Source organism: Salmo salar, chromosome ssa06 (genome assembly GCF_905237065.1).
Source record: "Salmo salar chromosome ssa06, Ssal_v3.1, whole genome shotgun sequence".
NCBI lineage: Eukaryota > Metazoa > Chordata > Actinopteri > Salmoniformes > Salmonidae > Salmo > Salmo salar.
The window spans coordinates 36614106-36638400 of NC_059447.1; the positions used below are offsets into that span (position 1 = coordinate 36614106).

The window sequence follows — 24295 nt, forward strand, 5'->3', positions numbered from 1 at the left end:
AACGTTCAGTTGCTAGGTAACTTGCGAGGCAAGTGGGAAATACTTGAAGCTGGAAAATTGAGGTAGTCAACGTCATCATTAGCTACCTGCTTAAGGCTGCTGAAGTCCACTTTGCCTCTGAGGGCAAAACAGCTTTTTTTCTCCAGGGATTGTTGTAAGTAAAAGATCCAATAATTCCTTGTCATTTTTGCATGCTGAATTTAACAGGGTAGATGTGTTTTTCCTTATCAATATAATATTTTAAAGTAGCTGTACTTGCAAATCATTTTATTTTGCTACATTCATCATTGTATATCTTATTTCAATCGGTTAACCTAGATTAATAATCAACATAGCAGATCCAGTACATCGAGGTTCATTTTAATGTCTTACATAATTTTCTTTAATTATTGGCTGTTAGTGTGGTTATATTTATACTATCCAGGGACAGCTATTGCCTTTTTTTTAATACACATTCATTGAAACTCCTAATGCTGCAGTGTGGCGATATAGAGGGAATAACATCAGTGGCCCCTGTTTATATGAAGACAAAGACAAGACATTGTGTTGGGCTGTCATTAATCAGAATTGGTGAAACAGTGATACAGGGGCTTGACTGTCTATCAGGTTACAGCACTGGCAGTGTGGTTTAATGATCGTTAGCTCCACTCTCCCACAGATGCTGGTGTAGGATGTCTGCTATGCATTGGGAAGCCCGGCGCCGGCAGACCATGGTGGACCGCAGGATGTCCAGGGCCAAGCAGCAGGTAGGCTACCGTCAGTAGGCTTGTTCCATAATTGATTAACACCGGAGGTGGAAACCAAAGTTGGACATGCGACACCCATGTGAGGGGTCAACCTCATTTCCTATTATTTATTTTGAAGGTTGTGTCCCTCTGGTCATACCTTACGCCTCGGCTGAATGTTTCATGTGTGCCAGCACTGACCGAGAGCCAATGAATAGCCTTGAAATTCAGGAAAACATCAGAATCCCTCACTCCCACCATAAGGTGGCATTAAATGTAATTGGCTTACACTTATATATTCAAGCACCTCTGGAAACAGCAGAGCAAGGTGCTACTGTATTCTTATTCAAAGTTAATTGCTGCAACACAGTCCATTATCACTAACAAATAAGTTTCCAAGTTCCTGGTGGTAATTTGGTATTGAGAACAGGGATCATTGTATAGGGAGCTCAACTCCACCACATTTTGGATGTTCAACATTGACAGGTATTCAGAATTGGAGGCCATTAACACCTGTCTAAATGGATGGTGTAAAACTGACCCGTCACTTGGGGTGAACCCCTCCCTGTCTGAGGTGTGCAACTATTTACAAAACTGTGAAGTAATGTACAACACCCCTAGTTATACGCAAAATATCTCAGGTGCATTTGGTGTTTCTGCTGCATGTCAGGGTGCCTCAAGTAACAGCATTTACAAGTACCTCTTTTGTTTGTGCAGATGACAAAGGACCCTTCCGAGCCAAGCTCAAAGCCACTGGCAGAGTCTAACGTACCAGCTCAGCAGCCAGGTAATATCTAAATGTTTAATTTGCACCATTTTTGTTGTACCTAAAAGGGTGACAAACTACTAACAAAACCATATTCATTATAAGCCAGACATGCTCATGTTATGTCTCATGACTAGGCCTTTCAGAAAAGGGACTTTTGCATACTTATTTGTAAATCTCTGACCCTGCAACCACAACCATCTTCTGACTGTAATTCAGGCAAATAAGGTAATCAAATCTCATAAGCAAACAATTCCATGCCCTTAGGATTCTGTTTAAGGAGTTATATCTGTGGGCTCATGTTCCAACATGACTTTGCCGTGTTGTCCAGCAAGTAGCCCACAATACCAGAGCCATTCATCCCCAATTGACTCCAACACTTTGAGAACAATGGAATTACAATTTACTCTCCAAAGCCTTCTATTGGCTCATGAATATCTCTGTAATCTGGTAGCTTCTCGCTTGCAGGCACATCAATGATTCCCATTAACTGAGTCAACAACAGCCTACCCCCCAGAGCTGACATGGACACAACCTCACCACAAACAGAAAACCTCCCATTTAGGATGAATGCTCAGATCGGAGTGGTCTAGAATAGTCAACTTTCCCAACTCCAGTCCTGGGGAAAACACAGGACCGCAGCACAAGCATAACAGATGTTTATGATCTAAACATCAATAATTGAAGCAGGTGTGGTAGTGCTGGTATTGAACAAAAATGTGCGGTCACCTGGGTACCCGGGACTAAAATAGAACCAAGTGTCTATACAGTTTGGTAATTTTAATGGCTCTAGCCTGGCCAAACCAAGTCTCCACAGTAGCAGAGGGTGTCACGCTCTACCGTCCTCTCATTAGAATGGGGTCTGTTAAATAATATATGGGGCCATGCTCTGCACTCCTACTGTGTAGTGGCTCTAATATCACAGATGAGGAGTTATGGGGATTGGAAACCTGAGGTTTGTGGCAGGCAGCCAAGTATTGGGTTGTGTTCAGTAGAAACAAACAGGAGAAAGCTCTTGGTTACGAGTTCAGGTAGTGGTAATGATATTCTGTTTCAAAAATACTTTTCCCCGTTTCATTCTTACTGGATGCAACCCCCAGTGAGTGCCTATCGTGTGAGAAAAAGGACTAGAAGTAGTTGCCAGCTCGTTGACATGGGTCATGTACAGTTCATTGGCATGGCCACCTGCATTGTGCTATTTTTCAGGTGAATTATCAACTGTGTAACTAGTCTCAGACAACTGGACCAGTTGACAGGAAGGATAACATGTTCTTAGTAACAGAACAACGCTGATTACAACATATCTGTACAAAGTCTTGGAGTACTTTGACCACTTTTGATGACTTCCTCTCTTGACCGTAGTATCCACTAACATGCCATTATCTTCTCCTTCTTGTCTTCCAGCCGTGAATGAATGTTCACACTGCAAAAACAAGCTCCAGTACAGTGCTAAGATTGACAACAGATACTCGGTGAGTGCATGGGATACACCGTGATAATGCTATGTATTATTGATATACAGTACATAAGATTATAGTGTTTTTATTTCTCGACATTACAGTCCATACAGTACTCCCAGCAGTGGTGAAGAGCCCATATCCAGTCATTTGCGAAGAAGACGACTAATATGGACTGGACCCAACTGTCATCAAGGCAACTTTTTCTATGCAACTTCGGCACCACTCAGTGGCCATTTCAAAGTATAACACCCTTTAATCATGTGACCAAACAAGGACTGTGAAATCAGAAAGCCTGAGAAAATACAGTATTGACTACTTTAAAATGAGTAATTTATTTCACTGATCTGACAAAGGTGAAAACAATGCACTAAAACCCTTAACTCAAGGAATAGAGGAAGTAAAGATTAAGAGTATTTGAACAGGGCATAAGAAACATTGCCATGATTATGCTGTAGCGCAAGAACACAAGGGAGTAAATTAGTTAGCTTCCCCCTTCCAAAAATACCCATGGTGACACTACTAGTCCATGTGGATTCCAAACAACCATTTTTCCCCTCACTAATAATCTAATTTCAGTGACACAAAAACCATAGGTGAATTAATATCCAGATCTTGTTATAGCTGTTAGAATTAGCATACAATTCAAGATTATGGTTTAACATAGAAATGTGTGGGCAGTAGTCAATCCCATTAGAGTACAAATCAAAGACAGAACTGTGATTCCATAGAAAAGTTCTAAATAGTCTCTACCACAGTCATGTGATCAATACTACATAGTTGTATGCATAACTTTAAGAATACTTAAATGGTTTTACCTACTTTAACCAATTAACACACATACAAAAGTAATGTACTTGTTTGTAGAAGTGCACCGACAATCTGTTTTTATAGGAAATTATGCAAAATTTAAATTAAATTACTCTTTCAAAAATGTGTGCAAATTTATAGTCCACTCAAGTCTTTCAGTTTCTTTGAAGACAAAACAGAGTAGGTTTCAGTAGGATGTAGTGGCAAAAAAGTTAATTTCACAGCGCAGAGCCTCCAACCACAGCGATGACCCTACTTATAAAACAAGTGCTACAGAGGTGCATAAAAAAGACAAACAGAACATTTCAGAGCTTTAATTTCAAGCTCCACAGTTGTGTTATTTCCTTCTTCCCCATAACTTGAGGGAACATTTGCATTAACTATGGCTTTTGACCACACAGTTGTTCTCCACAGTTCACCTCATGGCCTGCTCCTCAGTCTTCCCCTCACCCATGTCATCCCGCCCATAATGGAGCCCTTGTTCTCAGGGTGTAGGGTTGATGATGTGGGGTGTTGTGGTGTTAGACCCACAGTCGATGTATTCAAACGTGTCCAGAGAAAGCTGCTCAAAGTGGGCCAGGTAGTAGACAGTCATTGACATCCTGAGGGAGGAGGATGGTTACAGATTATAAAATATTTCATCTATTATTTATCAAATGTAATGATAATTGATGTAATTGTACCAGACTTAGGTCAGCCAGCTATTAAGGTTTCCTAACCGTAACCATGAAATAAACTCTACCTTGAGCCATCAACTGTAAAAACTGGGCCATGTTAATAAGCCCTTTATATCCCTTCCTCAGATTTTAACCACTGATAAGAAATAAATAGGTTAGTCTCTGACCCCATTGGTTTACTACGTTGGTGAAGTTGTGTGTCGGTTTATCATCAAAACATTTAGTCATTAACTATTATGGTATTACATTTTTTTCCACTGAACACAGATTCAACATGATTCTTGTTCATTGTTGAATATATATGCATTATAATCTAAATGGCTAATCTGTGGGAGCAAAGCTACATTTGGGTGGGTGTTTTACCCATACTGACTGACTGGGCACATACTCACTGAAGATGGACAAATAACGTGTGGATCTTGATCGTAGATTTCTTGCAGTAATTGCTGGGAAGAATAAATCGGAGAAAATAATGAATACCTTCAGGATTTCCTTATGAAAGATAAGATTTCAAAAACAACCCACTGGGCACAAACTAGTTGAATTAGCATCGTTTCAACGTAATTTGACAACGTATTGTGACGTGAAATCTATGGAAAATACATTGATTTGAAAAAAGTTATCAACTGTTGTTTTGAGTGTGACATTTCAACCAAAGGATTATGCATGTCATCATGGTAACCACATTTGAGACAATGTATAAAATGTTGAATTCGTACCTTTAAAACAACGTCAGAACTGCAATGTTATATCCACTACCAGGGGGAAAAAAAAAAACAATAGGCTGGGCAGCACCTCCTACTGAAGAATTCATCCATCTCCAGCTACCCTTGAGTCTCCCATCCAGGGTTTTAACCAAGCCCAGCCCAGCCCAGCTTAGCTATGAGATTTATCATTGACTATTACCAATGTGCTATCGTGACAATTATTATTATTATTGAGAGATCTCCACTTTAAAACTAAATAATTCACTGCTGCTATCAATGTCATTCCAAAGGGTAGGTTTAACAGAGTAAATTAAAATGTGATCATACTTTAGCACTTATCATCAATGATGCTATTTAGGCCTATATAGCATTTGCAAAGTCATCAACAGTTGTTTAAATTCAACCCAGAATTAACCTAAAAATAGACAATACAATAGGCCTAGTGTTTCCAGCTCTGGTTGACTTCAAATTAATGTGGAGATGCACCTTCTGCTTGATAGTTCCATCTGTGCCAATGACTTAGTCTGGTTTTAATTCCAAATGTATAATGCGTGTTGGGTTTACAGCTCCATCTTAACCAAAATGTTAAAGAATAGGACTAAATAAAAATCTAACTTTATTTAAAGTGCATTGAAAGTTTAATTTAATCGTATTCTTTAATTTTTGGTTGAGATGGCTTCATGAATACAACATATAACATTGTTCATTTGTAGACAAACTGGAATTAAAACCAGACTAAGACAGTGGCACAGATGGAACTATCCAAGCAGATGATTAAAACCTTCTTCAAACATCTCGTATAGGCTTACCCTGGCGTGACATTTTGTAACCATGTAAATCTCTCGGACAAGGTGACCTTTATCAATATAGTCGCCTCCATTTACTCAGATTCGAAAACGCTAATTAGCATCAAAGTAGACATCATGCAAAACTACAAATCCCTGCAAGCTTCAGCGTGTCATCTCTTGCTGACACCTTTGCTGACAAGTAGTGTCAATTTAAAAAACATGCACAAGAAAGTTCAAAGAATTCAGGTTTAAAAAAATGTTGCCAATATATTAATTACTACATTTAGATAGTTAATACAAAGATTCTTACTTTTGCCTCGATTTGGCAGTCTCATCCAGATCATCATGGCATTTGTAGTTCTGTATGATATTAGCTGCTAACGTGGCTTAGCGTTTCATTTTTTAGGGGTAAATACAGGCGAATATATTGATATGTCACCTAGTCCTAGAGACTACACGGTTATCAAAAAGATCATGCCAGGGTAAGCCTATACGAAACACAGCCCTTATTTTAAGTGTTTCTAAAATCCCCTATGGGAAAAATGAATGGTGGGAAAACGATTGGAACCATTTCCTTGCTTGACTACTAAGTTTTATGGGTATTATGACTCATTCTGTGGTACTCTATGGGACTAAGCCAGTGGCTCAGATGGAACTAGCCAAGCAGTAGATCCAGGTAACTGCCAAAATAATGGAAACACTTGCCTAAACGAGGGATAAAAAGAATATTGAAAGCAGGTGCTTCCTGATCCGGAGTGAATTAAGCAATGCTAATGGTCATGTATAAAAATGCTTGACAGGCCACTATTTTGGCAACGCCCAATAGGATAACAAGTCCCCCATCCACAGGGCACGAGTGGTCACTGTATGGTTTGATGAGCATGAAAATGAGGTGAACTATATGCCATGGCCGTATCAGTAAGCAGATCTCAACCCAATTAAAACACTTATGGGAGATTCTGGAGTGCACCCGAGACTGCGTTTTCCAACAACACACCAAATTATGGAATTTCTCATGGATGAATGGTGTCGCATTCCCAGAGTTTCAGACACTTGTAGAATCTATGCCAAGGTGCACTGAAGCTGTTCTGGCCCAACAGCCTATTAAGACACTTTAGGTTGGTATTTCCTTTATTTTGGCAGTTACCCATACCTCTCCTTTAAAATGTTGATATTTGGTTGCATTGTCAACCAAACAATATTACTTCTGTAATACAGTAAATTGCTTAAAGTTAAAGCTATCTTACAAGAGAATGTAACATTCAACCCTAAAATGAGTAACATATCCAAGGCCACATTGAGGACACTAACTATATATTTCTTATGTAACCATATAAAAGTCTGCATGTTCAAAAAGCACGCATAGGTCCTGTCCTCACAGGTCTGTGGAGATCTTCACAATTTCTGTAATCTGTGCAGAATATCAAATGGCATTGATCAGTTGCACCATATACTTTTAATGTAATCTCAACTGCAATCTAGGCCATTTGGTTCTGCTTTTAAAAGAAGTGCAGTGAAAACACTCTTATCAATAAACAAAATATGACATTGCCATCCCATTTCAACTTTGCTGGACTTTTAAAATGGTTGAAAGCACAGTGATAGACATTTGGGGTGATGACGACAACCAAAAATCTAATTGTTTTTCCATTGGAATTTGGTTGTGCTTTTAGATGGTTGAAAGCATAGTGATAACACATTGGAAATTCATCTAACTTTTCGCTGTCTTTTTGAGTGGGTGAATATAGGTTGTAATCTCATTGATCAACATGTTAACCAAATTGTAACCAAGTATCCACGTTGAAATTACATGGTGTGCCCAGTGGGAATGCTTTTGACTTCTTTCAGTCCAGAGGCCCTTTCATTTTGTGAATAGGAATTGCTACAGCTAGTGACAATTAGCCTGCAACACATGGAAAAAAATTGGAGATGGATTGCAGATGCCAGTGCTCCCAGGTAAGCAGGTTATGTACTTTTGTAAGACAAATACTTAATATCTGTTCAAACATTTGATAGTCATGCCTCAAACTTGCTCTAAATACAAAAAAAAAATAACATTTACAGTTTTGGTTTGTCTTTATACATTATTCAAAACTAGCCAAGAAAAAGGAAGAAAATAACTGTCTGTAGAGCACACAAAATAAATTCACATTTACAGCGAATGAGTTACATTACTTTCACATGACAACATGCCACAATCAAAATAAGCTTAACTTCACAACTGAATTAAAAGGAAGTGCGTTACCCTGGCACTTTGTATAACCAAACAGCCACAAAAGCAACTTTATGTCTCACTACTGACGCAATGGAAGAGTCAGCACCAGACATCATTTAACCAAGGTTATACTTGCACTTACTTCAGACCCTCCTCCACTAGCGTGACAGGAATCTCAAAGGCAAACTGTCAGGGGAAATAAGGAAGAGCGTTAGTGAGTCAAGTAACAATATTTAGAGGCTTACAGAAGCTAACATCTCTGCAGTATAACAGTTGGTAATGAGGGGAGGTGCTCACCGTTTTGTCCGTCAGTGGTTTGACGGTGGTGACATTTTTCATATCAGCCTTGCCCACAACCGTTTTATCAAAAAGAGCCTGCACTGTCAAGTTGTAGGCCTGAACTGTAAAAAAGTTGTCATTGGTAATATTCAGGATGTTCTGTGATGGGAGAGAGACAAGGCGATTATTACATTCACCTCCAAAAATACACTCCAGTGATGCAGAGGAAGAGGCCAATAATTTTATGGCATAGCCCAGATAGAAACCGACTGTGTGGTATATGAATGAATAAGGCCAATGAGGTCTCACCGTGATGTTCATTTGGACAGTGGTCGGGGTGAAGTAAACATAGACAGACTCGACAGCCACAGGTGAGAGGATGACACTGCGAGGAAACAAGAAGAAGAGGACCAGCGAGCTGACCAGCAGGCACAGCGTCACCGACACAGTGACATACAACTTCCTGTAAGGGGACATGATATGTACAAGTTGAGTATTGATTGAAGGCCCAGTGCAGTCAATGGTTTTTTTTTCTTTAATATCATATTGTACAACAGCTGATGAAATTAACTCTAAGTGTGCTTTTTTTTTGCTGGTTGAAAATGCAATCTACACAGGATCTTCTAATCAGCAGGTTTGCATGGGCAGGAGTTTTAGATTTCCATGGTGACATCACCATGCGGTTAGTAGACCAATAACAAAAAGCTCCAAACCTCTGCAAATAACAGCTAGTTTTCATCTCTCCAGTCATGCTGCATTCAACTTCTAGTCGGAACTAGAAAACTCTAAAATAAATGTACAACTTGCTAACTGGTTGTTATACACGTGCTGCGTTCAAGGAATCAGCAAGTCGGGAGTTCCAACTAGCATGTGAACGTGGCATATGACCACATTGCTAGATAAAGTTTAGCTAAAAAGCTTGTTAATGGAAATTATTACAGTAAGTTAATTCATTGTTACCCAGAAATGATTTGGGGAAAAAATGGCTGCATTGCATTGGCCATTATAACATACCAAGTGTTTTCATGCAGTATACTCAAAACACGCCTAGATACAGATGCCCACTCACAGAACACAATAATACTTTGCACACACAATGAACATATCTACACACCATAGACTTAAAGGACCTTCTAAATGCTGCATGTGGGAAATAAAACAATTATTGCTGTAAATCTCAACATGGTCTTACGTGTGTCGTGGTTTCAGCCTGTGATCGGAGCAGGGGATCACTGCCACTAATTTGCTCTCCTGACCTCGTGGGATGCGGCCCGTGCCCTGGCAGGTTGGGCAGTCCAGTGTTTCCTCAGAGTGTCTCCTGTTAGAGGTCTTCCTCCTGTCCTGCTGGGGTACAATGGCCTGCTCTTCATTCTCACTGGGTTGACTGGAACCAGCTCCCATGCCTGCTAAAGAGACAGTCATATATACAGGTAACTGCCAAAATAACAGAAACACCAACATCAGGTGTCTTGACAGGGCTTTGGGCCACTACGAACCACCAGAACAGCTTCAATGCACCTTGGCATACATTCTACAAGTGTCTGGAACTCTATTGGAGGGATGCGACACCATTCTTCCACAAGAAATTTAAAAATGTGGTGTTCTGTTGATGGTGGTGGAAAACGCTGTATTAGGCGCTGCTCCAGAATCTCCCATAAGTGTTCAATTGTGTTGAGATTTGGTTACTGAGACACACACACCTGTGGGGAAACATTTGACTCCCATTCAAAATCCTATTTTACCTAACTTCAACCCCCCCTAGAAATAACCTTTTTAATTTGTGGTGACCTGCAAATAGTCCCCAGTTGGGCGAATTTTTGTTTGTTTACAATTCTTGTGGGGACCAGTATAGTTTAGCGTGCACTCCTTTGAGACCCCTCTTTCAAAGTCACTGAGCTCTCTTCTTCTAGCCACAATAATAGGCAACTGGGGATTTTTTATATGACCCTAAGCATGATGGGATGTTAGTTGCTCAATTAACTCAGGAACCACACCTGTGTGGAAGCATCTGCTTTCAATATACTTTGTATCCCTCTTTTAGCAAGTGTTTCCTTTCTTTTGGAAGTTACCTGTAATGTTAGTTGCTTCACATCAATATAATGATACTTTACTATTTGATATTTGTAACGACAAAGGATTATATTTTAAGTATGTATGTGCTTTGCTGTCTTGGTGGATTTCACAATGGTGATTATCTTAAATGCGTACAATTAGACGATGTTTCATTAACTTCGCAGACACCATAAGTATGAACCAATTAGATCGAAGTCGGCTTTGTCCATACATCAAACATCTTATGTGAATTAAGACTACAATTTAACAAATAACCGATGGCGAACGTTAGTTTTAATCTAAACAGAAATTTGACCACGCATTTATAACACTCAGTATACAAGTCTTGTGATGAGTTTCGTTTCTCTGCCACCCCTGAAGAAAACAATTGTTGCACTGTGTTTACTTGCCTTGTTTATGGGGTGTTACGATTTATAAAGACGGCGCCGTCATCAAGATTATCTGTAATCTAACTCCACACCATATGCCTCACAGAAGTCATGAAATTTGTCTAATATTCTTATGTTGGTCACATACTCACTCAGCAGTGTCGTAATTTCCTATCCAGATGAGGGTGACGCAGCGTAATTTTGCTGCGACCTACAGGAAATAATTAAAGCGGCTATATGTAACTTTTTGGGGAACCCGACCAAACTCACAAAGAAAGATGAGTTCTAGATCTGTAATTTTCATTGAAAGGAAGTCTAAGAAGCGGTAGATGTGTTCTATTTTATGCTTCCCGTGATTACGTTTTATTTTCGAGTCTTTTACTTTCAGTTTTGTACACCAGCTTCAAACAGCTGAAAATACAATATTTTTAGTTATGGAAAATATTTCAGTGGTTTAGAGGGTACAATTATTATTTACACTGCACTTGCTCGATTAGTCAAACAGAAAATAGGCAAATGTTAGCAACCAGAAAATGGCGGAACAATTTCTACATAGTGCATCTTTAATAGGTATGCCTACTCAATGTTTTTAAACGAAGTCAAATAAATACATTGATTCCTGGTTATTGTGAGTATGTGAGCATTTTAAATATTTTTATTTAGCCTTATTAAAAAAAAGTGACATCTAAGTGTAATGTCTTTTATTAGAGACAAGATATTTGTACATCACAGGTAGCCTGTCTTTTAATTGCCTGGAAACCCAACATTGAATTACATTGAATTCTAGGTCGGCAGAAACGAGCGTTTGAATCAGGCAAGTTTGCTTTCACGAGCTCTATAAGCCAGAATGTTGAATAAAATTATATTTTTACGTACTTTACCGGTTGTCTTTGTGGTTGGTCCTTTTGGTGGAAGGAATGTGAGACAATATCCACAGGAAAGTATAATTACATTCAGATTTCTATCACCTGAAGCATGAGCAAAACATGTAAACACGTGCACGAGCTCGGCAAGTAACTAATGCATGTATTTTTATCATGTGTGCATGGCGGTAAAGTACATTAAAATATAATTTTATTCAACATTCTGGCTTGTAGAGGTCGTGAGTATACACTTTTCCTGATTCAAATGCTAAATTCTGCCGACCTAGAATTCAATGCAATTCAACGTCAGGGTTCCAGGTAAGTCTTAAGTGCAACACAGAAAGAGTTTAGACAATCTGCACATTATCCCTCCCAAAACACTTTTTGGAGTTCTCGTTCTTCACCCTCTATGAAATGATCCTGCCCATATATGGAAGGTATGAATGTTTCAAGTACATGTATGTAGAAATGTATGAATCGCACTGTTTCTGACCTCCATTAACCTGCCATAATTGCTGACGTATAGTTTTCCACTGTGGGAAAAGCTTTAATTTTAATTCAAAAGACCACAATCCTTATATTCCTTGAATTCAGTTTCTCCTTGACACCCTAAAAGTTGACTCATAAGTGGCAATAAATCAGATACCATCACCTGGTAGGACTGTACATTCTAGTCATTTAGCAGACACTTATCTTTTGGTAAGACCCTAATCCCAAGAACCATTAAGACTACATTATACCAAAATAGGGTCGATTCAATGGGCTTTTGTATTAATGATTTTTACCAATATCCATTTGCTACATTTTTTACTGACCACTGTAAGTGTTAATTCTTTTTCACAATGCTCACAACCCTGTCAATTTCACCTTAGTGTACAAGACTTAAGCAAACCTTTCCAGTATATTTTCTTCAAATATAAACATATTAGAACAGTGGAAATTCAAGCACAATGACGTGAGCAAGCTTCAACCAGAAGAACATAGGCAAATCTTCCTTTACATTTCCAAAACAGCCCTCAAGCAATCAACTCTAAAACAAAAAATCTTTTAACAACAAAGATTACCTCTTAGGATCACCTGAAACACGTTAGCATTTCCATATTGGAAAAGAATAAAAGCATTTCAAACTTGTTGTTACATACTGCTTGATTTCAGCTTAAGTTTTGAAAGAACTTGACGTACATTTTTTTTTTAAGAATGATACCAACTGGAACGAGAAAATGCTTTTGATACATCATGATCACCAGGTATGGCTCTGAAAAGAACCCCCCTCCCTCTGTGGACAATATAGAGCCGATTGAAGACATGTTGTAAAGTATGTTATTTCATTTCTTGATAAAATCCCTTCAACAGGATCTTAAAATGTATAACATCCTTCACTTCTTGAGCAGCTAGTCTTTTGGGTTTGCATCAATATTTATGTCTTCCATGTGCAACAAAAAAAATAATTTGTATATTATATTTACATGATTTTTCTTTTTCAACCCAAATATACTCCTAGTTAAGAATGGTGATTCATATACCCTTTCAAAATGGAATTAAATGGAGTGCATCAATGTAATGGTCCTCATTTCAAAAATACTTCATGTGTACACCATTACGCACAAATATCCATAGCATGTTGCCAGCCATGGCACAACATCACAGAAAGTAGGGGAATGATTATCTTCAATCAATAAGACACGCATTATGTCTACAGTACGCTGATACTTTGAACAGTTAAGCTGAGAAAGGTTTAAGCATGTGGGGGTGAGTGTTTGTGTGTGTGTGTGTGTGTGTTTAATTGCTGTGATCTGAATGAAGCATAGTGTTCTCCAACACTGACAGTCATTCACACTTGGAACGAGGACCTGACATGTCCACTATTCAAACACTCTATGAAGTTGATTAACGTCATACAATGTTGACTATTGCCTCATATGGTTCTGGCTCTCTGTGATAAATATTACACCCAACACACCTTCAGCTAAACTTACACCTTTTCTGTAACTCTTGTTGAATATACCTGGTCTATGGCTGCCTATTCAGCCTGTATTCCAATCTATGACTTCAAGGGTGAGTATACTGTTTAACAGGAATGGCTTGGTGATAGCAACTTGTGATATGTTTGCCATTTGATACCACAGCAATGAAGGTGTTCTCCTGGAAAGAGTAGCCCACCTCATCCACCCCCCTTCAGTCTCCCCCTTTCCTATGCAAAAGCCAACAGCCAGAAACAGCCATGTTAAATGAATCTACATACATACTGTAGCTATTTGATAGTCTAAATATCCCAAAGTCCGTGGGAATGTCTCTAGGTCATAAATCAGGATACCTCCTGTCAACTTGGTCCAAATCTAAAAAGAGGAAGAAGAGACGAGAGGTCAAGGCATCAGAGGATAAACCCATGACGCCACCCCAGCTCCTCCTCCTCCCTCTCTCCTCAGTAGCGGGTGGAGTACCAGTCATTGTCGGTCATCTGGACCAGTTCGTTGACCACGTCCAGCAGGTTGTAGTTGTGTTTCTTCAGCAGCCGCTGGTTGAGCGGCCGGTCACCAAAGCCCATCTCCACCAGCACCCCCATCATGGTGTCCTGGGTGGCTCCATCCACTGGGGGCTGCAGGAAGGACAGTATACTGTTTAAAATACACCTCCTAGATACTAACGACTCTGATAGTCAGTAATGACATGTTAAAGTAGCCTCACAATGGTGGCATTCCAGTTCGATGTCTCAACCACCATGTTGATATGATATAGCAATCCTCTGAGGTTGCAAAAAGGATGACCTTGAATGCTGTTATTAACAGTGCTGTAGGAAGTGAACAGAGGACTGACCTGCACTGGGCCAGGCTGCCCAGTGAACAGAGCCTTGTAGGCTGATGCTGCGACAGACAGGGCTCCTTTCACCAGGCCTCCAGTGATGCCTGGGTGCCTAGAAGGAAGAAGACAGACAGACAGAGAGAGCCAGGGAGTGAGTCTTACTGACACCATTTTGTTTCTGGTCAGCCAACACTAATATCATTAAATTGACGTTCCACTTTAACAATCTCTTTAAACAAGAGAGATCTAGGAAAATATTAGCATCTGAACTGACTGAGTTGCACATCAGGGTCCCACCTAGGGTCTTCGGAGTTGTCTTCTGAGTCACCAGAAGCAGATGGACTGTCTGGTTGGCTGTCTGGCTGCTTGGAACCTTTCAGACACAACCACAGAGATGACTGGTTGGTTATGTTCTGGGAAAAGGATATACCAGTATGCTCATATGGATAAGTTGTAGAGCTCTAGAGGGGAGTGTATAGAAGGTGCTCTTTGACAAGAATGACTCTCCAAGCAGACCTCTACTCCATAGCCATTGATCTAGTGCTTAGTACTTGTGTTCGTTAGAACCAAGCATACATATTGTACTTCGATATTACCGCTGAATGATCAGACAGCAAAAAGGCACTGCAGCAAGCAGAAAACATTATTACTGTTAGGGTATTGTCATCAGTTAGGCCCAACTACCTTTATGTGACGAGCAAAAACGCTTTGTTTCCTTTAGTTGCTAGAACTACTGTTCAGTATGTGACCGTGTGTATTCCTTACCATCCTCTGACTCTCCCTGCTGGTAGACCTCAGTCCTGTCCAGGGACTCTGCTGCTGCCTCGGTCTGATCATTGCTGTCTAGGCTGAAGACAACACCAACAATATACATCTACATTTTGGAACATCTCAGCAATTTAGCACTGTCAAAATGTGTAATAGCACTGTAAACCAATTTCCAAGCACTGCTGGCCCATGGTTTCTCACCTGAGTGTAAGAGCTGAGTTGAGCCGAGGGGGTGCCACCACCACAGGGGTTAGGGGAACGGCGTCCAATGTCTGGGAGGTGCACAGCATATCGTTAGCGCTGCTGGAGCCTGAAACCGTCTCTTCTGCTTCATCGTGCTCCCCCTCGGGAGTGGTACGACCCTGGCGGTCAGGGTCTGTGGGCGTGTCGGGGACGTCGCCAGGCTGGGAGAGGGCGGAGCTGTACATGGACTCTCCCAGCGGGCGGCTGGTGTCGAAGCAGTCAGGGAGGATGATGATGTAATCCTCGGATGAGGCAGAGGAGGAACGGCTGCGGGCGACTGTGTTCCCCTCTGTCAACTCTCCTTTATCTTCGCCCTTGTCTTCGTCCCCGCTGGCGTCCACGCAGATGCTCTCAATGTCTGACTCCAGTACCTCATCTGCAAATGGTCAAACTATTTAATTGTTGTTTTTTTACCTGACAACAGGGCCCAGATTTGAGCTCAAGTGGTATTTATCAACCAACCAACTAATTGAAAACAGGAGGATAAGTTGGGCCAATCACCTGGCATCATCAGCTCTGGTATAGCCAGCTGGGGTGGTGCTAGGCCTGTGAGAGGGGCCACAGGGGATATGTCCCGGGTTTTCTCCAACCTCGCCTCCAAACGCTTCTCAGCACCTTTCTCTTTAAGAGAAGAGGAGGCGGAGCCACCTTGGGCTGCTGGGCGGACCACTGTGAAGATCAGGGAAAGTAATTTTGGTTACACTATGTTATGGCCCTTAATCTGGTATTAACATAGGCTTAATATGGAACCAATTAATAAAAACTCACCTTTGCCGGGGCAGTTCCCACACAGGGGTGTGTGGTCTGGGGCCTCCTCCAGTGTGAGCGAGCGCATCACTGTCTCACACACAAACTGAGTCCCACTCATATCCTCCTCTCCCTCCTCCTGGGCTGGAACCCGGCCCCCCTCCGCCCCTGGCCCCAGGCCCTGAGACGGCTGGATGCTTTTGACTCCCTGGGCCTGATGGGCCTCTGCTTCCTCCTGGATCAACCCCAGGGTGGGCTTCTCCTGCAGGGGACCGTCATGGGGCAGTGGGGATATGCACGGGGTCATATCTGTGTGGAAGAGAGAGAGAGAGAAATTCAGAAAAGAGACAGAGAGACCCTAAGTGCAGTCAACTGATTAGGAACACCCTGCAGATTTAGCATGTGAATAGCAATGGAAGGCTTACCTGCCGGGGTGTTATTGGGCACGCTCTCTATTTCCTGAACAATGTTGATGTCCAGCAGCTCAAAGGAGAGTAAATCCTGGGCTGTGAGCAGGTCCACAGAGGGAATGTAGTATTCTTGTTCGTCTTGGTCCACTGACATGAGTGCTTGGTCCCTAGAGGCTGCAGTACAAGACTTACCACCCTTATCTGTGGAGAGGGGGTTCTTCCCCTGTAGTGCACCAGCAGATCGAAATATATGTTACCCAGACAGAATACACACTTAACTGAGATTACTACCATCTTTTCCAGAGAAATACAGCATTGTATAGCAGGCCACTGAGAACCAAAGTCAAGAGGGTGGGTGGACTTGCCTGAGGGGTGACGCAGGGCGACACCAGCACGCCATCTGCCATCACGGCTGCAGGGGCCAGGGGGTCCACCACAATGCTGCACCAGACGCGAGGGCCAAACTGCTCCCCACCGTGTGCCAGACGCCAGTGGGAGGTGTATGAGCCTTCCAGGGCTGGGGCGCATAGGGCCACGCTTACCACGCCCACCTGACCTGGCTGCAAGAAAGGCACAGCCACCTCACGCCAGCGGTCGCCCGACGCCACCGCCAGATTCCCCCACATGAACTTCAGCTGAGAAGGAGATGAGAGTAGAAAGAAAGAGACTGTCAATGTTATGCCTAACTCTCATCATCGTGTCCTCCTTTCTGCTAAGAGTACTGTGGCTGTCAATGGTAACCTCAGATAATGTGCATATCCCAGGTGCATCCTCATCCCATAATAGTACCTTGGTCTCAGAGCTCCAGCTCACGCTGCCAGTGTTTCTCATCTTCCAGTACTTGATGAACTTGGTGCCCGGACGAAGACGAGTCCCATCAGGCAGGTTCTCATCCAGGAACAGGGCCGTCATGGCTGGCACCACCAGAGGGCAGGGCCGCTTGGGACGCCTGGGGAACAAAGCGCCAAAATACACTATTAAACCACAGAACATCTCTACAAAGCACAACTCTCTCTGACCTTTCCCTCCTTTTGACAGCAGTCTAACTACAGAGACAAGCCCTGTGCCTCTCACTGATTTGACCTTAAGATACTGCTTGCAAGGCGTGGTATTCAGTGTATCGCCTTTCATCTAATTCTGGTTAACTGTCCCTTTAAGACGTACTCTGGGCTGTTGGCCTGGGTGGCCCTGGGTTGGAGCAGGACGGGTGAGGAGCTCCCGTCGCCAGCAGCACTCCACTGCAGGCCCCTCCTTTCCATCTTCAGCTGCTTCCTGATCTCCTTTACCTCCGCCTTCAGCTGACGCTTCTCAGCCTTCAGACGCTGCTTCTCTGCCTTACGGAAGCTCCGGTCCCCTCGCCGGTAGAACCTGGGGACGAGGTAGGGAAGGGGAGAATGCAAGTGTTTCTGATTGGCCATCATAGGACAGATACAGTTCTGACAACTTTCTGATGACAATGATCACTGTAGGATTGAAAATTACAAACACAAAACAACCCCCAAAATGGAGAGTAATTTCTCATATCAAACCATAGCATCCCCATAAACAAGAATTAATTAACATTGACACCCCATAAGCATTAAATGAGGTTCCAAAAAGTGAATATGTAACTGTTACAATATGTAATATTTTCCAACCCTGGTCTTACCTGCTGTGGTCTGGGGCTGGTGAGCCGTGCTCAGGGATGGAGAGGGGTGTTCTGGCTCTCACCAGGTTGTGGCTGGGGTCATGGGAGAAGCTGCAGGGCTCACACAGTGTGCAGGACGTACACACACTGGGAAAAAGAAAAGCAGACATTCAGGGAGCGGCACACCAAACAAAGGGCCCTCTGATTATTTTAAACTGATCTTAGGTGTCGCATACTGAAGAAATGGAAACGACAACTGATCGAAGGAATTAGTTTGTTTTGGAGCAACACAATGTATGTTGGAGGCACTAAATGGAAAGTGTGTGGGAATAGGCTATTTACAAAAACATGTAAGAAAATATCTGATTACATTGGTGTTTATTTACCTTAACTCACATTTTAACTAATTCACATTTGTCAATGTCCTCCCTAGTCTCTCTCGGAGCCACCTCTCTTCTCCTCTTCCCCTTCTCACCTGCACTGATATCCTCCCCCAGCGGTCTGGCCCCGGCAGCTGCTGCAGGCAGGGGTGGAACTAGGACCACCAGGCAGGGTGGAGGAGGTCACCTCAGGGATCTGGGCCTCAGCCCCAATGGGCTTGTGGATGCAGCACTGGCCCGAGAACTCCCGACAGATCTTCTCCACTGCCTCCCTCACTACTTGGTCTTTGAACTGGATGACAAGCGTTTGGGTTACTGGTTAGCTAGTGAGTTTAATTTCATCTATAAAATATACACATACAACCATATAATGTCAAGGTCAAGTGGTATGATTCTAAATAGTACATTCATTGAAGATAAAACCACAGTAATTTCCAAATCATGTCCTCACCTTCTCCATGTAAGATGTAAACCATGCTGGAGGCGTCTTATCTTCCTCTTTGGTTCCCTTTAGTTCTTTCATGATCACCTTGGAAACCAAAGTAGAAACACATCGGTCAGAAATCAGACAAATAAGCCATATTTATTTTAGGACACGCAATGACTTAGTTTGGTCTTTACTTTTATTAAATTAATACCTAATGACACAAAAGCTCATTCAATTTGAAAGAATTAGCTATATAAAAGTAATAGTGCTGAGCGATTAGTACTTTGAGGTCAGATCGGTTTGGTTTTGGTTCGATTATAAAAACAACATTAAATACACTATACATTATGTGGGTTGAATGCTGTAACACAGAATAAAGCAATTAATAAAAATCCCATGATGGTAGTGACTGCCCATTACTGCTTATCAACCATCATTTATTCACCGTACATTAATAAAATATTTCAGTTGTTGTGTATATTACATTTGTTTTATTTGATTACTTTATTATTTCATGTCATCTCAATATAGCTGCTGCCTATGCAGTCTGACAAAATCTAAAAATGTAGTTCTTCAAAGTAAATAAGGCATACTTTTATGACTGCTAAATAGCAACTACCAATCACTTAGATGGTGTATTTTCTGGTAGATACCCCACGAAGCAACAGTTGCTCTCTATATCACCTCACGCAATCGATCTTGGTCATTGTAGTTAATTACCGCATTTTATGCGCTAACCTATGTAGAATATTGGCCTGTTGGAATCTACAACTCCCTACTACATCACACAGTTCAGGCTGGATCTAATTTATCTCTAGAGAAACTGTGAGATGTGCGCATTGAGCTCACAGAAAAAAAAATACGAAATGGAATTCAAATACATATATTTTTTTTTTACACCTTTATTTAACCATTCAAGTCAGTTAATAACAAATTCTTATATTACAATGACAGCCTACCCCGGCCAAACCCTCCCCTAACCCGGACGGCGCTGGGCCAATTGTGCGCCGCCCTATGGGACTCACGATCACGGCCAGTTGTCATACAGCCCGGGATCGAACCCGGGTCTGTAGTGACGCCTCTAGCGCTGAGAGGCAGTGCCTTAAACCGCTGCACCACTCGGTCCCTATAACGTAACCAACATTGGTCAATTAGTTGTTTAAAAACCGAAACATAACTAAAATGTTGGTTAATCGCTCAGCACTATTAAGTAGAAAGTATACAGTAGTGTGTATATCTATAGCTCTGTCCTTACCATGCTCTGTTCGGGGACAGCAGCCTGGACCTTCCGGCTCACCACCTGAGCCAGGGTTGGGCAGTGCTGTGGGGGACGGAACCCTCTCTTGGGCTCCCCTCCACTGGCCTTGGCCGGCACACGTGTGGGCTGACCCCTGGTCTCATACACATTCATGTGCAGCCGGTTCCCTTGCCTGGATGCACTCTGATGAAATCAACATAGAGGAATGATGGTTAATGTATTGCTTTGTTACTTGAAGGCGTATTTTGGACCCTGCCGCAGGTAACAGTTCCACTTCACTTGAACCTTTTGTCATCATAAGGCCTAAGTAGGGACAGGAGTCAGATTTAAGTTACCACCTACCTTTAATGCCTCCTCATACTCCACTAGAAGAGGAAAAATATCATTATTGGACATGTTACATTGAACAACTAATTAATATTATGTTTGGTACAAAAACAATGTGTTTTACTACTCACTTTGGCAGTTTATGGATACCTGAAACACAAAACGGAAATGTATTGCAGTAACATTGTAATAGCGTTGTATTACCATTCCCAACAAATTAACATTGCCGTAACTCTTTGCTCTCACTCACCTCCTCATTCTCCTCATCAAAATAAGTAACTTGTAGATTACACAGGCCAAAGGACCGTTTCACCTGTAGACAAAAGACAATCTATAAACCAACCAGTGTATTACATGATTTAGCAAGCTGTTTCTCAGACAAAGGACAGGCGCCTCCAAATGACATAAAAGTGATCTTTTCAAGAAGAGCCAAAAATCAATCATGTTATCACGGTTATATTTAGGCTATGCCATAGTATCCCATATTTGCTCATTGAATGAACAAGCAGGGCTATGATGTAGCATATGATGCCTGAAAGGAAAATTGATCGGTCTCCTTGAAGGCAATGCCATGGCAACATGGAGACACAATGTCAATTTCAATGAGGATGAACTCCGTGATTAGTGACTGGACAGCGGAGTGACAATGGAGTCTGAGCTTGCTGCTGCCAGGAGATTCAGAGGAAACACAGTCTCATAAGCTCTCCATATAGGAAAAACACCAACTGGCATCCACCATTCAGTCTTGCACTCACTGAAATTAAGATTTCCCATTTTACTGTGGGAAGAGAGAGAATGCAGCCCATTGCAATATATTTGATTGGCTTGCTTTGGAAAGTGACACATCTTGGCATAAGGGGATGTTGTCAGATGAGGTGGCTTGGCTCAAATGTTTATTTTGACATCATATGGCAGGGCTGTTAAACCCTGGAGTGAGAGACGGAAGCCTCAAGTGTCATAAGCCAGACTCGCCCTCGAATCAATACCCTCCACATACTGACGTCAAAAAGAGTATAGTACTAACATGAACCAAGCTATCATAGACGAATAATATGTTCTGTTATTGTATTTATGAAAAGGAAATGAGAACCGCAGAGAACTAGCAACATTAACGGTAGCACGCAGTGTAGCCCTCCATCTCAATAGCCTGACTGTTGTCAATAAAGTGTCACTGGGTTAAATATGAATTCATCCCAAAATGATGCAACTGAATAATAGATGATAATGGGGCAATTATAATTGTTTTACCTTTATTTAACTAGGCAAGTCAGTTAATTAAGAACAAATTGTTATTTACAATGATGGCCTATCAAAAAGGCCTCCTGTGGGGGAGGAGGCTGGGATTATTATTATTATTATTTTATTTTTTTTATGAATTAAATTAAAATATAGGACAAAACACATATCACGACGAGACAACACTACATAAAGAGAGACCTAAGACAACAACATAGCATGACAGCAACACATAACAACTAGAAGTCGACCGATTAACGGGAATGGCCGATTAATTAGGGCCGATTTCAAGTTTTCATAACAATCGGTAAATCTGCATTTTTTGACGCCGATTACATTGCACTCCACGAGGAGACTGCCTGACAGGCTGACTACCTGTTATGCGAGTGCAGCAAGGAGCCAAGGTAAGGTGCTAGCTAGCATTAAACTTATCTTATAAAAAACAATCAATTTTAACATAATCACTAGTTAAACTAGTAATATCATCAACCATGTGTATCTAGCTTGTCCTGTGTTGCATATAAATCAATGCGGTGCCTGTTAATTTATCATTGAATCACAGCCTACTTCGCATTCGCGAAAAAAGCACTGTCATTGCACCAATGTGTACCTAACCATAAACATCAATGCCTTTCTTAAAATCAATACACAAGTATATATTTTTAAACCTGCATATTTAGTTAATATTGCCTGCTAACATGAATTTCTTTTAACTAGGGAAATTGTGTCACTTCTCTTGCGTTCTGTGCAAGCAGAGTCAGGGTATATGCAGCAGGTTGGGCCGCCTGGCTCGTTGCGAACTGTGTGAAGACCATTTCTTTCTAACAAAGACCATAATGAATTTGCCAGAATTGTACATAATTATGACATAACATTGAAGGTTGTGCAATGTAACAGCAATATTTAGACTTAGGGATGCCACCTGTTAGATAAAATACGGAACGGTTCCGTAGTTCACTGAAAGAATAAACGTTTTGTTTTCGAAATGATAGTTTCCGGATTTGACCATATTAATGACCTAAGGCTCGTATTTCTGTGTGTTATTATATTATAATTAAGTCTATGATTTGATAGAGCAGTCTGACTGTGCGGTGGTAGCAGCATTTATTTGAGACTAAGTTGATTTTATTGATGTATTATATTAAGTTAAAATAAGTGTTCATTCAGTATTGTTGTAATTGTCATTATTACAAATATATATGTAATAATGACACATATATATATACACACACACACACAGACACACACACACACACACACACACACACACACACACACACACACACACACACACACATAAAAATCGGCATTGGCTTTTTTTGGTCCTCCAATAATCGGTATCGGCGTTGAAAAATCATAATTGGTCGACCTCTCAACATAGCATGGTTGCAATACAACATGACAACAACATGGTAGCAGCACAAAACAGGGTACAAACATTATTGGGCACAGACAACAGCACAATGGGCAAGAAGGAGGAGACAACAATACATCACACAAAGCAGCCACAACTGTCAGTAAGAGTGTCCATGAGTAGATAGGTTCTGCTTGTAGTCCATTTTGACAGCCACGGCTTCAAGCGCTCATATCAAGAATGTCACTAGTCTTCTTTACTGTTGTTGTTACCATTGACATGGTTACGACGCATGTATACTCATCTACGTGGATGCCCTCTGCAGGGCAGGCAACAAATTCATGTCTAATGTATCTTCGGCAAAATGTGGGCCTATTGTAATATATCCACTTTTATTAATAGCAGCGCCTCTTATTTTAGCATTGATCGATATTATGTTGTTGCGACTGGGATGTTGTTGTAGTACTGATTTTCATGTCGTTTAGATCGGTAGCTACTGTAACTACTAGCTAACATTAGGCCCTAATTGTTAAATACTGGATTGTCATAGCTAGAACAATGTTTTCAACTACAGGGTATCAATCATTTATACAAGGTCTACAACATTTAGCAAATAAGCGGCCGGCGATCGATGGCTGATAGCTTCAGTAACAGCCTACCGTAAAGGTAGGTGAAGGTGAATGCTGCTATGAAAACACCAGCGTCGTTATCCTTGCTTACCATGGCCTCCATTGACTCCCAACTCTTCGTCTCCGAACCTGACAGAAGAAAATTCTTCGCATTCCCCCTGAAATTCACCTTCAAATTGATGTAGAAGTCCATTGCTCCTTGTTTCTATGAATTAAAACATATCAAGGAAAACAAAAATGAATTACTGTTGCCGAGATAAACACAGATTGTCTGTCTTTATGGTATGTGACTTATCCGGATGAGGCGTCTTTTCTGTTTACATCATCAGCTATGTAAACACACCCATATGATCACGTGACAG

The 24295-nt window shown here is 41.4% G+C and overlaps 2 protein-coding genes and 1 long non-coding RNA gene across 10 annotated transcripts; 1 reads left to right on the plus strand and 2 right to left on the minus strand.

The window, feature by feature from the left end:
• On the plus strand, nucleotides 1-3274 carry LOC106607194 (uncharacterized). Its single transcript, XR_001329166.2, has 5 exons — nucleotides 1-154; nucleotides 659-746; nucleotides 1443-1512; nucleotides 2896-2963; nucleotides 3053-3274. It is a non-coding gene; the product is annotated as an uncharacterized lncRNA (long non-coding RNA).
• On the minus strand, nucleotides 3265-11877 carry LOC106607193 (transmembrane protein 106B). Of its 6 annotated transcripts, none has more exons than XM_014203897.2 (7): nucleotides 11742-11877; nucleotides 9617-9830; nucleotides 8734-8887; nucleotides 8443-8583; nucleotides 8288-8331; nucleotides 4828-4881; nucleotides 3265-4360 (listed from the first exon to the last, which is right to left on the minus strand). In XM_014203897.2, exons 2-7 carry the CDS (start codon nucleotides 9823-9825, stop codon nucleotides 4243-4245), a joined length of 720 nt encoding a protein of 239 aa, XP_014059372.1. In that variant the 5' UTR covers nucleotides 9826-9830; nucleotides 11742-11877; the 3' UTR covers nucleotides 3265-4242. The 6 variants fall into 6 exon arrangements, with proteins under 6 accessions (XP_014059372.1, XP_014059373.1, XP_014059369.1 ...); XM_014203898.2 differs by having other exon boundaries at nucleotides 9617-9827; nucleotides 11742-11870; XM_014203894.2 differs by lacking the exon at nucleotides 11742-11877 and adding an exon at nucleotides 11018-11547 and having other exon boundaries at nucleotides 9617-9827.
• Nucleotides 11552-24268, minus strand: LOC106607191 (next to BRCA1 gene 1 protein). Of its 3 annotated transcripts, XM_014203890.2 has the most exons (20): nucleotides 24025-24268; nucleotides 20965-21027; nucleotides 20846-20864; nucleotides 20730-20752; nucleotides 20385-20570; nucleotides 19154-19231; nucleotides 18798-18994; nucleotides 18344-18469; nucleotides 17860-18063; nucleotides 17485-17644; nucleotides 17061-17330; nucleotides 16711-16918; nucleotides 16500-16594; nucleotides 16307-16466; nucleotides 16040-16207; nucleotides 15497-15914; nucleotides 15293-15375; nucleotides 14825-14900; nucleotides 14543-14639; nucleotides 11552-14324 (listed from the first exon to the last, which is right to left on the minus strand). In XM_014203890.2, the coding sequence occupies exons 1-20, from the start codon at nucleotides 24124-24126 to the stop codon at nucleotides 14151-14153; spliced, it is 2907 nt and encodes a 968-aa protein (XP_014059365.2). In that variant the 5' UTR covers nucleotides 24127-24268; the 3' UTR covers nucleotides 11552-14150. The 3 variants fall into 3 exon arrangements, 2 of the variants coding, with proteins under 2 accessions (XP_014059365.2, XP_014059364.2); XR_001329165.2 differs by having other exon boundaries at nucleotides 14802-14900; nucleotides 16307-16594; XM_014203889.2 differs by having other exon boundaries at nucleotides 16307-16594.
• Nucleotides 24269-24295: the final 27 nt, after the last annotated feature.

Excerpts from the sequence above, each read along its gene's own strand:
- LOC106607193 (XM_014203897.2), bottom strand. The coding sequence starts at position 9,825 with ATGGGAGCTGGTTCCAGTCAACCCAGTGAGAATGAAGAGCAGGCCATT. Across the intron at positions 4,882-8,287 it reads CTAGTGGAGGAGGGTCTGAA|CAATTACTGCAAGAAATCTA; the intron begins GTAAGTGCAAGT and ends TATTCTTCCCAG. Across the intron at positions 4,361-4,827 it reads ACGTTATTTGTCCATCTTCA|GATGTCAATGACTGTCTACT; the intron begins GTGAGTATGTGC and ends CTCCTCCCTCAG.
- LOC106607191 (XM_014203889.2), bottom strand. The coding sequence starts at position 24,126 with ATGGACTTCTACATCAATTTGAAGGTGAATTTCAGGGGGAATGCGAAG. Across the intron at positions 21,028-24,024 it reads GGGAGTCAATGGAGGCCATG|GTGAAACGGTCCTTTGGCCT; the intron begins GTAAGCAAGGAT and ends TTTTGTCTACAG. Across the intron at positions 14,901-15,292 it reads GCAGGGAGAGTCAGAGGATG|GTTCCAAGCAGCCAGACAGC; the intron begins GTAAGGAATACA and ends TGTGTCTGAAAG.